General features: G+C 33.1%; 1 protein-coding gene across 1 annotated transcript; it reads left to right on the top strand.

Annotated features, from left to right (window-relative positions):
- The first annotated feature begins 7,259 nt into the window (after window positions 1-7,259).
- On the top strand, window positions 7,260-9,146 carry LOC140744098 (uncharacterized). Its single transcript, XM_073075564.1, has 3 exons — window positions 7,260-7,694; window positions 7,906-8,034; window positions 8,246-9,146. The coding sequence occupies exons 1-3, from the start codon at window positions 7,376-7,378 to the stop codon at window positions 8,911-8,913; spliced, it is 1,116 nt and encodes a 371-aa protein (XP_072931665.1). The 5' UTR covers window positions 7,260-7,375; the 3' UTR covers window positions 8,914-9,146.
- Window positions 9,147-14,412: the final 5,266 nt, after the last annotated feature.

The raw sequence follows: 14,412 nt of genomic DNA, 5'->3' as shown, positions 1-14,412 counted from the left end.
TGTTTTTATAATCTCCGTTTAATTTCCTTTCATTTGATATCATACTCGATAAGTTCGGTTAACTTTTTTTGAAATATTACTATTTCGCGACAAAAATCCGCCATCTTGATTTTTTTTTTCTAACACCTATCTAAGGACACTCGGGTCATTGAGACGAATATAATGACACCTTAATTGTCGACATTCATCCAGCCGTTTGTTAGATCCGATCAAATAAATAAAGACAAACATACAAGATACGCGCGAAAAACATTCCTTGGCAGTCAGGTAAAAATAATTGAAATAAATGTTGGTTTACTACATATTTATTTAGTCGTGGGCAATATATTTCGTTGGATAACGGCGTAAACAGCTTGTTGATTTTTTAATTAAATTACTTGTATTTGGTTATATTTTAATTTTAAACTTATTATATTTTTATTATAATAAATTGTGACTGCATATTACTTACTTTCATTGATAAATTATTATTATGTTCATTAAAATTAATTACTTCGACCTAATAAAAATATTAAAAGTAATGACAGTTCGTCTCCACTAATTCCTTGTCCAAGTGACAAACCACGGTCGTCAATTTTTTTTTTCTTTGTTTTTAGCGTCAATTTGACGCCACTTTTTAAGTTCATTTTTGTATGGGATTGTGTATCTAGTTCTTATTAGTGATCGAAGGATTTTTGTTATAAATCTCTCAAGTATGCAGGTTTACTCACCGTTTATTCACCGTTTAAGCAAGTGATAATTAATTTCTAATACGCACATAATTTTGAAAAATCAGAGGTGCCTGGGATTTGAACCCCGGACCCCTCTATCGTGAGGCCGAGTTTCTTTACCACTAGGCTATCACTGCTTTAATATATAATGTAATATAAAAACCATATAAAATTTCAAAATTGAGTACTTAAGTATGAGTATGTTTGCGTCCTTATCGATAATTACCAACCCTACACACCAACCCCCCTAATGCGCCTGAGAAATAATTGAGTGCAGTTGTTTGAAACAACGCCTACGCATAACTGTTGCTAATGATACCCTCGCAGAGACCGCTTGTAGCAAGTTTGTTAATATGGCTCTAATGGCTTCTCTGCTACCTTTGAAGGAAACAGGCATCGAATAATATTGGTATAGCTACTACTAAATGTAGTTCAAAAACAATATTGGTGTCATACCCGTAACTCGGTACCCACATACAGCATGAGTTTTCAAAACATATCACAATTTTACGTTACGTTTACTTAATCCATTATTCTGTTTCGTTTGCTTCAGTAGACTGAGTAAACGCAAAAATAAGTAGGTGCTCAAGTCTTTTCGTCTACCTCACATGTTCGTAAAAAAGAGAGGCAAAACATAAAGCGTCATTTTGTCAATTTAGACATTTAATGTAACGTTACTGACACTATAGTTCTGATACAATCCGCTAAGGGCGCTGATTGGAAATTGTATGTGCAAATATATAGAACAGAAAAGCAAGAAATACGTAAACAAATTTGGTATTTGTTTACGTATTTCTTGCTTTGTACAGTCATATTTGTCAAAACGTAAAAACTCATGGTAAGGGTACAGTTTACGCCTATATCAGTTTTAATGTCACAATATGTTTAGAGGTAGTGATAGCTATCTAAAATTCGTTCTTTCAATCGGTGCGTCTGAGGTCTCAGGCACGCCTGTAATTTCGTAACCGTGAAATAAAGTATCATGAAAAACCCTATACGTCTAAGACTTCTTAACCAAAAAGTTTCCCAAAATATGTGTGGCTCTCACACTTTGAAAGAAGACCCAAGAAGTTGTCAGTATTGATCACAAATATTCTTTCAGAGTTAATAAGAAAATAACGTATTTAAAATACGCTATTTTAAGTTAAATAGTCAGGTTGCAAATTCATCGGAAAATACTAGAAGAAATAATATTTAAAATATTCTTCACACTTAAATCGGGTAACACATTGAGTCACACGATAACTGCAAACATCGCATTCTACAAAATTGGAAATACTTCTCACTCTATTCACAAATAACATTAGAGCTTGTAAATCTAATTTAGGTTATTTATACACCGCCAGATCAGAGTCGACCAGCAGATTGCCTAATTTGTTGCATCGCGGATAATTTCACGCTTGCCAGCTATGGCTGGTACAGTTACCGACAAAATGAGCAAAATTTTCAAATAACGGCATTTGAAACTTCATCTTAGGACCGGCGCTTGAAAACTCACTTTGGACTGTACGAAATGAAACGAGAGACATTCCTAATGGAACGTTGTACAGGGGGCCTACTACCATCTCTTAAAACAATATTATTATAATCATACATTGAAATTTCGTACCACGACGTCGTTAAAGTAAGATTGTTTTTATAGTACAGTAAGCAGTTTTGTATGAAATCGGTCGAAATTATTCATTCTTTTTTTGCAGGAAATTTATATTTTTAAGCAAAATATGACAATTTCAGTTGGTTTTATACAAGGGCCAAGCGAAAAATGAATAAGGGTTTAAGTTCAACTGCGTATGACGGAACACAATCAAGACCGTGGTGCGAAAGAGATGACACTGGTTTCGATGTCTCGTTTCCTCTTGGATAAAGAATAGACGAATTACTCATTCTTTTACATCACTCGGCAGGAATAAAACAAAACTGTTTTAAGGAGGTCGTGGTACGAAACAAAACAATGTTTCTTTTTTTTCTTTTCTTTTCTTTTTTCTTTATTTTTATTTTCTTTACTTTCCCTTTTTTCGTTTTTCCTTTTTTTTCTTTCTTTTTCTTTGATGATTTGTAATAAATCTTGATAATTTAATTCATTAAATTAAAATAAATAAATAAATTAAAATTGTATACCTGAAAAGGTGGAATATAGCGCACTATATGTAACTTTTTAATACCTGTGTTTTCAATACCTGTATTCACAAATAAAAAGATTTGATTTGATTTGATTTGAATGTTGATGCAATATTGAAATAAAACTTTCCTGTACTATGATGGTTTTTATAAGATGGTGGTAGGCCCCCAGTTCTCGCATTCATTTGTAGCGTTCTGAATGGATTAAGTTCCGTACATAGAACCGCAGAATTAATATCGTTTAGAAATGCCCGCGGTTATTTAGTAGTGTCACTGAACTGAGTGTTATTAATTAGGTTGAATTTACGTGCCAGCGTACTCTAAACTGGTTTAAAATTAGATTTTGGTATAGCTGGTGTTACATTAAAAGGTTGATGTTCTACTTTCGTAACTCAATTATGATACGAGTATTACAATTTCAAGTAGAAATTCACCTTCAAAGTTGATTCATATGTGACATGTTTTTAAAATGTCAACAATCTACCACCATTTCAGAAAGTGTTTTGCTATGGAGAAGAATCGGCGCAAGAAACTCCAATAGAATTTTTAGAAGTCAGCTAATCTTAATGTTAAATGTTAAAATTATGTCATTACTACGTACCTACATATGATTTTATCCATAAAGCAATTGAAAAGTTTCTATTAAAAATATTAAAAGTGCTGATATTTCAATGCAGTTAGGTAGGTACATAGATGCGTCGCCTTCACAAAAACCATAACCGAACTGAACCATTGTAGTTATTCTGCAGTCTTAATACAGATCACCTTTTCTTTTGTTATCGAGGGGGAAACCTTCAAAAGGTACCCCGTGCCGTGGGAGCGACACAGAGTTATGTGGGATTCTTACCTTAATAAAACCCCCCCGTCGCCGTTCTTAGCGCTGCGTAGAGGGCTTCGGGATCTCCAAAGGAACGCAACCGGCTCCGCCCAGGTGAGCTTGACGCTCGCGACACCATCTGGTGCGTACGACGGTAAGCGACCACACATACCGCCGTCCATCCCGGGGCCGCTGGCCGGGCGGTTCGAGCTAATACAGGTCTCCTACGTAGACTTCTACACTTGGACTTTATTTTAATTATTTAACCACGTGTAGTTATATATCTACCTGTTATTTACTCTATGGAGAGAACGATTGTTCCCCGCACTCATTAAGCAAGATAAACTATTCATGTTGGCGTTTAATGTGTTCAGGAATAGATCGAAATTTGCATACTTCCACTTAATAACTGCTGTACATAAGTCTCGGTTACATTTGTAACTGTTAATGATAGTTGACTATTCCTAAATACATAATGGGTTTTTTATAATAATATGGGATTATTAGACGAGCATGCAGTCCACCTGATGGTAAGTGGCCACTGCCGCCCATGGGCATCTGTAATTAACCCCAGATGGGATTAAATATTCTTCGGTCGGCCACAGGTGTGCCGCTACCCCTAAGGACTAAGGTGGAACGCCTCGGAAAATATATCTCCCTTACCACACTTTTCAAACCAGAACGCAGCAGCTCTTAACACTGCTGTTATGAGGCAGAAATCGGTATGGCGATACTTTTAAAAATGTACCGGAAAAATTGTTTAAGTTAAAATCTTCGATCACTAATAGTGATAGTGATCACTAATAGTGATAGTGATCACTAATAGTAATAGTGATCACTAATAGTGATCGAAGGTTAAAACTTAAAAAATTCTTATTAGAACATAACTTTTATGACATTCGTGAATTTATGACATTTAATATAAATTACTTAACGTTTAATATAGTAATAATATAAAATGTAATGTTAAATCTTAAAATATCATGTCAAGCAATGAAAGAAAAAAAATCTGTCTGAATTAGGTACCTACTTAACAACATAACCTGATAATACCTTACCTCTTATAACAGCCGGAGATATTGTACACGTTTCAGGATTCTGGTTCCTAGACCACGGGAAGAAGACAAGATAGATGATACCTCGAAATTTGTGTAGTTACATTTGGTACTTACCTACGAGTACTACCTAAAAATATTTACCTACTTACTCACATGTTTTAGTATGTACTTTTCAATTAAATTAGGTACATTTTCTATAACAAATTATGCCATAACTTAAATTTGTAACTGTAACTTACTAAATTATTTTACATAACGCAACATTTATAACGTCTGCAAAGTTTCATAAATTTTACGTTCCATTCTACAAAAAAGCATTGTTTTCGAAGCGAAATTATATTTCAAAATGGCCGCCGTTTTTTCCTTCGAATCCAGTCGGTTAGAGACGTAATTTAATGTATCAGTATCAAAACTGAATAGTAAACTCCGTTGCTCGCCTGAGCTCAGTCTGCGGTTTGCGGGTGAAACCGGCCGTTACTACTAGTTCTCGAATGTTTTTGTTCTGAATTTTTATAAAGGGTAAAATGAATAAAACATTCATGCTAACGATAGTTAAATGGTAATATTCATCGGTAATTAAATGAAAAATACGTCGATAATACGAATAAGAAAATGACGATGAAATATTGCAGTGATAACCTAGTGGTTGAACTCGACCTCTCAATGGATGGGTCCGAGGTTTGAACCCCAAACACGCAACTCTGATTTTTCAAAATGATGTTTGTATTATGAATTAATTATCACTTGCTTTAACGGTGAAGGAAACATCATGAGAAAACCTCAACGTCTGGAAATTCTTAAAAAAATATCAAAAGTGTGTTTACCAAAGCGCACTTGACCAGCGCGGTGAACTATGTATGTGCCTAGTGGGACAGTGGCTCGATGACGGAGATCCATTGTCTTTCTTCACTTTGAACCACTGGTAGGGGTCTCAATACCGCATTCACAGAGCAAGGATCGACCTCATTAGTGGGGCCGAACTGAAATTGAACGAATAAACGCGGTGTCGAGGCACAAATGTTCCAACGAACTGTTCACTTGTTACTCAAACCTTATTTGTTAATTTAAAATTACATACATACATGTTTGAACTTATATATTTCTGAATTTTAACAAGTGTTAAGCGCTGTTATGTTCTGGTTTGAAGGTGTGACAAGGAATGTGCTTAAAAGGCGTTCAGACTTAGTCTTTAGTGGAAACATATTTGTGGCCTCTGTAATGACTGTAATGTCAATACATCTGTACCCTTAGTATGAGGTTTTACGTTTTGACAAAAATGACTGTTTTTGTTTTTCTTTACGTATTTCCTACATATTTCAATCACTTCTCATACAATCCGCTAGGGGTGCTGATTCAAAATGTATGGACAAATACCAAAACACTAATTTTTGTAAGAACGTAAAAACTCATACTAAGGGTAGGTACTGATTACAAGTATCCATGGCGACTATGGCCACCATCAGATGGATTTGTAAGCTCGTTTGCTGCATTTCATAAAAAAATCAGATCCACCACTGTAGCATTTTTTTGATTTTGAAGCATTTTAGCTTATACCTCCGCCACGATGCGAAGAGAATTCATGTAAACAAACCGATATTAGGGTCATCAAAATTTTGGTACTGTAAAAATTACTATTATCCTTGTTTTCATTTTTAATTCAACAAAAAACTTCACAATTAAATTGTATCCATTATTTCTATACCTTATTACATGCAAAGTACTCTCACAACTTTCATATTGTTGCGTATAGACAAAGATGAATAAAATATCCTTATCAGTAAGTAAGTGAAAACCCTGTAAATAAGCGTATGCCAGGTAATAAGAACTTTTGGTTACGATTTTGAAAAATCGAAACAGTCCATCAAAAAAAAAGAGTACGTAAATTTCTTTACAACCCCACTTTTACTGCTTCATTTTAAATTAGCTGCATAATAATTGCTTTATAATCCGACTATTTAAAAAACACAATTGCGTTTCGTTTTATTTAAAGTAGCAAATAATATTTTTTAAAGTGTAAGCTGACATTTTAATTTATCCACTATTTTCGTAGTATATGATTAAATTATTATTTGAAAATAATTTTATTTATACTAATGTATAATATTTTAAATATAACTTTATAATAATAGTTCATTGTTACAAATACAAAAAAAAAACATTTTGTTTACATTGACTGCTTAGCTATAACGAAACGCACTCTCCGAATTTGGTCGTGTTACAATGATGTTTACAACATGGCTGCTTACGATTACGAGTACTGTGCGTGTTAATATCTCTGTTATCCATTGTTATTTGTTTGTTAAATATTCCTGTTATAGTGTTGTTCTGTTATTTTGTTGAGTTTTTTTTTGTTTCGTTTTGTTTGTTTTGTTGTTCTTGTTATAATGAGTGATTCCCAACCGGGTCCGAGTGGCCTGCAGAAGTTTTCTTCTCCAAAGAAGAAACGAGCGAGGTGTTCACTCAGTTCCTCGGAGAAAACAGTTATATGTAACATTTATAAAACTATCGAAGTAATGTGGCCAAAAGATAGTTTTATATACAGTAAAGATGTCGCAAAAAAAACTGCAGAAATTGCCGGCGTACATTTGAGTACTGTGTACCGAATAATAAAAGAATATCGAACTCATAAACGAGTTTCGTCACCGACTCCAGCTCCTAAAAAGGGGACAATAATGGACAAATTGGACGATATGACCTTGAGTGGAATTCGTAGGAAGGTGCACATGTTATTCTTTGATAACGATCCACCAACAATTGAAAAAGTTTTAAATTTAGTGAACGAGGACGACAGCTTACCAAGCTTTAAAAGAACTACCTTTCAAAAAGTTTTAAATAAACTGAAGATTAAATATTTGAAACGGTCGAGACGAAGTGTTCTCATTGAAAAGGAAGAAATTGTGCGATGGCGCTTCTATTATCTTCAAAAAATGTTAAGGATGAGAGAACAAAGACGCAAAATTTATTATTTGGATGAGACTTGGGTTAACGAAGGTACATAAACAATTTTAACTTATTTTTTATATAGAATCAATCATTTCTGTATACTTATTGATCTTTATTTAAACAGTAACCATATAAATTATTATTAATAAGTAGAATTTAAATGTCATAATCAATATTTTATCACATCTTTGGCACACACTGTGTATAAAATTATTTATATTAAAATAATTTAAAGCAATAATATATTATTTGGTTTCAGGACATACAAAAAGTAAAATATGGCAAGACCTTTCCATTGAGTCTGCTCGACAAGCCTATCAGGAGGGACTCTCAACTGGCTTGAAAGCTCCATCGGGAAAAGGGAAGCGCTTGATAGTTGTACACATTGGTATGTTATCATCCTAATATTGTTAGCTTAAGATCACATAATTTTAGATGTGTGTTATCATGGAATTGAAAAAAGTTTTGTAAAAAAATAAACTCATGCATAGCTAATCAGGTTAACGTAAAAGTATAGTTTCTATGCCATATAGTCAATATATGATCACTAGACTGCTACATGTACTTTTCACATTTTAATATTTATCATTTTTTTATAGGTAACGAGGATGGATTTGTGGAAAATGCAGACTTAATTTTCGAAAGTAAAAAAGGTGAAGGCGACTATCATAGAGAGATGAACTCGAAGGTGTTTGAAAAGTGGTTCTCTAGAACTCTGGAAAAATTAGAACCAAACTCCATAATTGTAATGGACAATGCCCCATATCATTCTCGACGCTTGGAACGAGTTCCTTCTATGAATTGGTTAAAAAAAGACATACAAAGTTGGCTAACAGAAAAAGGTATCTCGTTCCAAGCAGAGATGATAAAAGCACAGCTTATCGACTTGGTAACACCTGAACGGGAAAAATACTCAGCATTTGTATGCGATACAATGGCGAAGCAGCACAACATTGAGGTATTAAGATTACCACCGTACCATTGCGAATTAAATCCTATCGAGTTGATATGGGGCCAAGTAAAAGGCCATGTCGCAGAAAAAAACAAAACATTTAAAATAATTGATTTAAAAAAAATATTAAGTGAAGCAATTAAATCTATAACTTCTGTGGCATGGCAACAATGTGTCAATCATGTAATTAAAGAGGAAAAGAAAATGGCAGAACTTGACGGCATTTCAGATAATGTAATTGACAATTTTATTATTCGAGTGACAGACAGTTCAACAAGTCCATCAAGTTCTGCCAGTGATGAAGAAGATGAATAATTTATTTATGATGGTATTCTTTCCCGTTTGATGTAATTCCCGATTGACGTAAATTTGATGAATAATAACAACATGTCTGTAATTTTGAACAAGACTCTTACAAACTATAATAATTACAATCTGGAGTTTACTAATATCTGCATTCTCTTTATATATAAAAGTACTAACTGGACTAACCTTCGAAATTTCTTCAGGAGTCTTATTCAAAATCTATAATGGGCGGCCAAAAAACCTTAAGTATTCGTATTTTTACATGATGTATTATATACTTGTAATTTGTGCTATTTAATTTAATCATTTTAACCCGTTCATACATGTAATAATAGCTAAATAAATATGTACAAAACTCCAAGTTTTTATTTTTATTTTTAGTTACTACTAAACCAATTTCAATTTTATTTTCCAATCTACTCTGGGAGTAGAGTATTTACTAACTTACAGTCTATTTATTCTCTTAGAGTCCAAATACGAGACGTGGACATATTGCCATGGAGGATATTAAACTACCATTACTCTAAATTACATTATTTTATTCATTCTGATTAAAATAGAATATCACACAGCATAATATCTAAGAAAATTGTATAAATTCACTTAATACGCATTTAAATGCTGATTTAAAATATATCTTGCGAGATTATTCTCGAAATCTAATTAAACTCAAGGTCAAATATTTATTCACAATATTTAATTCAAACCAGACATTAGGCATAGTGTATAGAATAGGATAGAAAATAACGGAAATTTTCTTTTATTTTACATAATATTATACATTATAAATTGTGCTAATGAAAAAAGGTTATTGTTATATGCCCGTTATCGGTTGCTAAGCGACGATTGTTGGTAAACATTCTTCTTCCAATTTGGCTGGAGTATAGATGTTTTTGAGCGTCATAAATGAATCATTGAAATTAGTAAATGAGTTATGTTTTAAACCTAACGTTACTGTTATTATTACACGCAATATTACAAGCATATTTATTTATAAACGCTCACTTTCAATTTATTCAGCGATCAAAATGCCAGCTACTGCTAGCTACTGAAGGAGACATAGTAATGTAGTATAATAATAGTAATGTATAACCATAATAATATATTAATTGAATATGAATAGCGACATAATTATTGGAAATTCTACTTGACTATTTTATTATACTGACTAATTTATAGGCTGACTTATATTATACTTCAATTTTGTATTTTTTGTTATCTTTTGTATCATAAATAATTATTAGAATATTTGTATGTCATAACAACAAATATTCTAATAATTATATCAGATATAATGGAACTGGCATTAATATGTAAACCACCATATCTATATCTATATCTATAAACCACCTATATCTATAAACAAATAAACTATTTGAATTTGAATTTGACAATTTAGATTAGACAATAAAGTACTTTAAAATGTAAGTATTTTTATGGCATGACAATGTTTCTTTTAAATGTATAGAAAAAGTAGCTACAATAATATCTGTGTAAGGAATGTGAAGAATTGAAATGTGCCTAAAATTCGTTCTTGACTAAAAGTACTTTGGAGAACTAATTTGGAAGAAATGCTACCTCGGTCTCTGGTTTCAGTTCTCAGATGGTTCAAATCAGACGCATAAATTTGAAAGTTTGCTAGAAATCCAATTTTGTGGAAAATAGCAAGAAAAATATTAAAATATCTCTTTATAAGTGCAACCCTTTTATGTGCCACTGATCGGCCTTTATTACCCGCTTACACGAGGCCAGTACCCTTAGTATGAGTTTTTACGTTTTTACAATAATGACTGTTTTGTATTTGTTTACGTATTTCTCATACATTTCCAATCAGTTCTGATACAATCCGCTGGGGGCGCTGATATGATTCTCTACCGCGTGCGTATTATAACATACGATATTATGAATACAAAATTACGTAGCAGTTGAAATATTTCCTATTTTTATATTTATGCCAGACTAGAACAATGAACAATGGGTTAATTCACAAATTTATTAATAAGCGGCCGTAACACTTATTAACGAATTATACACACATAATATTTATGCAACATTCGTACACGCTTGGTCCAATTAGCTATGAACATTTTTGTATTTAATTGAAGTAACAAATTTCCAACTCATGTTATGTACACTGCGATCTATAATCGATCCCAGATAGGATCTGGGTCCCACCTCATACCAACCAAAGACGAGTCATCCTTGAGGACTAAATTAACTTTCAAACTTAATTTAGTCCTCAAAGGTGACTCGTTCCTTCAAAACACCACACATTATAGCTTACTGCTGTTATTAAGAAGTAGTTGTGGCGTTGATGCCTCCAGATTGGAAACACAAAGGGTTTTACCACCTCTAATCTATATTTATATATATTGCTGTCATTTGTATATATATCAATTGCAGTTCGTTAGTCTCGCTAAAACTAACTAGAACAGCTGAACCGATCAGCGAAGCCCAGGGAAGGTTTAAAAGGTGACTAAATATGAAATATATTTCATAAATAGATTCTGAGACGGTACAAAGTTTGCCGGGTCAGCTATTTTCGAATATAATATTAAATTGAATATCGTTATTTTAAAAGGGGCAGATGTCACGTCCCGCATAATGTATACAGGATTATCGACTCGAGAGCGTTCTCCCGCATTATAAGTTCATCTTCATGATTGCTAAGTGCTAACCTTTCTTCTTACTTTGTAGATAAAATGAGCACTTTAAGTTTGTTTCTTCAATCACGTCACAGATTGATAATGGATTTATTATGGAAGTGGACACTTCATATTTAATTTAAAATATTTGAAATATTTAATTAAGACTTTCAACCCATGTGATAGCAGTCTGGTCACTGATAATAAATGAACAAGAATAGGTATAAAATACTTTACTACAATGCTATCGTATTTTATTAAAATTGGTTTAGCCAAGAGACCATGTAGCAGAGTTCAGACAATTCACTGTTTACGAGTATATTTGAGGAATAAAATATTAATGTAAATTGTTAAAATAAGTACTTACTTCCTTTCTTTATTGGTATTAAAAGTATAGTTGAACTAGATTAACCTTTATGCTTTTAACCCGTGCTTTTAACAGAAAAATAATAAAGCAAGTGTCATTTGTTAACCGACTTCAAAAAGGAGGAGGTTATCAATTCGGCCGGTATCTTTTTTTTTTTTTTTTTTTTTTTTTTTTATGTATGTACAGCAATTACTCCGCCGTTAGTGGACCGATTTTAATAATTCTTTTTTTATTGTGTAGAGACGAGCTGCGAATTGGTCCCATTTAAATATGGTTAGGATCCATCGATTGGTTCTGGAGAAAAAGAGGGGAACTCCTCCACCCAAATATAACAGCCATAACTTCGCCATTTATGAACCTATTTTAATGCCTTTCATTTCGTGTGTGGACAATTGCTACAAGTTGGTCCCATTTAAATATGATGAGGATCAGAGTGGGTTCTGGAGACAAAATATGTAACTCCTCAACCGATGGGTATAATTGAGTTTTGTTTGAAGATATTTGGTGTAGGTTCTAATGAAATTGAAAAACCAGTTTATCTTTGACTATTTAAGGGTCTGATAATGTGGCTCGGAGTCAAAATATGTAACTCCTCAACCGATGGGAATAATTGAGTTGTGTTTGAAGATATTTGGTGTACGTTCTAATAAAATTACAAAGCCAGTTCATCATTGACTATTTAAGGGTCTGATAATGTGGCTCGGAGTCAAAATATGTAACTCCTCAACCTATGGGAATAATTGAGTTGTGTTTGAAGATATTTGGTGTAGGTTCTAATGAAATTACAAAGCCAGTTCATCATTGACTATTTAAGGGTCTGCTAATGTGGCTCGGAGTCAAAATATGTAACTCCTCAACCGATGGGAATAATTGAGTTGTGTTTGAAGATATTTGCTGTAGGTTCTAATGAAATTGCGAAGCCAGTTTATCATTGACTATTTGAGGATCTGATAATATGGCTCGGAGACAAAATATGTAACTCCTCAACCGATGGGAATAATTGAGTTGTGTTTGAAGATATTTGCTGTAGGTTCTAATGAAATTGAAAAACCAGTTTATCTTTGACTATTTAAGGGTCTGATAATGTGGCTCGGAGTCAAAATATGTAACTCCTCAACCGATGGGAATAATTGAGTTGTGTTTGAAGAATGTTGCTGTAGGTTCTAATGAAATTGCGAAGCCAGTTTATCATTGACTATTTGAGGATCTGATAATGTGGCTCGGAGACAAAATATGTAACTGCTCAACCGATGGGAATAATTGAGTTGTGTTTGAAGATATTTGGTGTAGGTTCTAATGAAATTGCAAAGCCAGTTCATCATTTACTATTTAGTTAGGTTAGGTTGGAACATATAAGACAATATAAAACTAAGCGAGCAGGGCGCGGTAGCGCCCTGCGAGCGGGCGGTTCCAATCAATGTAAATTCAGACCTTACTTTCATTCATGATCACGTTTATACAATTTTATATTGTATTAATGTAAAAGTTAGTATGTCATCACTAAAAAGGGTGAAAAAAAATTTTTAACAAAAAATACAACCGACTTCTATGTCACTACAAAGTAAAAAATAATTCAAATAAATGTTGGTTTAGTACATATTTCTGAAGTCGGCGCTCAAGATATTTCGTTGGATAACGATGTAAACAGCGTGTCTAATATGTGTGCGTGTCTAAGTCGGCGCTCAATATATTTAGTTGGATAACGATGTAAACAGCGTGTCTAATATGAGCGCCGACTTCAGAAATATGTACTAAACCAACATTTATTTGAATTATTTTTTACTTTGTAGTGACATAGAAGTCGGTTGTATTTTTTGTTAAAATTTTTTTATTGTAACTAGTAAAACAGGGCAGATGTCACGCCCCGCATAAAGTATGCAGGATTACACATCTCGAGAGCGTACGCCCGCGTCATAAGTTCAGGCTTGAGTAATGATCGCCATCCTTTCTTCTTACTTTGAATGTCTTTATGGCACCGCATAAACTGGGAAGTATTTTCGTGTAGAGAAAAAATATGAGCACTTTATGACTGAAATGCGCGGCTTATTTGTGCTGCCATGTAACAGATAGTATATTTATTAGGAAATGTGTTTGTACATATTTTGTGGAGGAAAACCTTATCTTCATAATAGGTAATGAGAAAATTATAAAGGGTATTTACCTACTTAATTAAATTAACAATACTATTATGGCTTAGGGACATTAAACATGTATAATGTAGTTAAGTTATTGTTATCACTTATTCTCTTTTTTTTATAAATATAATAAAAATAGACAAATTATCCTTATTGAAAGTCTGTTTTTTTTAATTTTTTACGTACATTTCAGTGAACATGAATAAAATTTTATAGAATTATTAACTTTAGGTGCATGTAGCGATTTTCAGTAGCGGGAAAACTTATTAGTTCCCGTCACCAACATTCCGTGACTGCACTAGACTGGCAACTTACAGCTGACTGTACATGTTTACTATAAACACTACACATAAAGACAGTG

Source organism: Epargyreus clarus, unplaced genomic scaffold (genome assembly GCF_041222505.1).
Source record: "Epargyreus clarus isolate Ecla_fem2 unplaced genomic scaffold, WU_Ecla_fem_2.2 ptg000008l, whole genome shotgun sequence".
Classification (NCBI taxonomy): domain Eukaryota; kingdom Metazoa; phylum Arthropoda; class Insecta; order Lepidoptera; family Hesperiidae; genus Epargyreus; species Epargyreus clarus.
The sequence above is the reverse complement of the archived record's forward strand: the minus strand, read 5'-3'. Positions and strand labels throughout refer to the sequence as shown.

Excerpts from the sequence above, each read along its gene's own strand:
- LOC140744098 (XM_073075564.1), top strand. The coding sequence starts at position 7,376 with ATGGACAAATTGGACGATATGACCTTGAGTGGAATTCGTAGGAAGGTG. Across the intron at positions 7,695-7,905 it reads TGAGACTTGGGTTAACGAAG|GACATACAAAAAGTAAAATA; the intron begins GTACATAAACAA and ends ATTTGGTTTCAG. Across the intron at positions 8,035-8,245 it reads CTTGATAGTTGTACACATTG|GTAACGAGGATGGATTTGTG; the intron begins GTATGTTATCAT and ends ATTTTTTTATAG.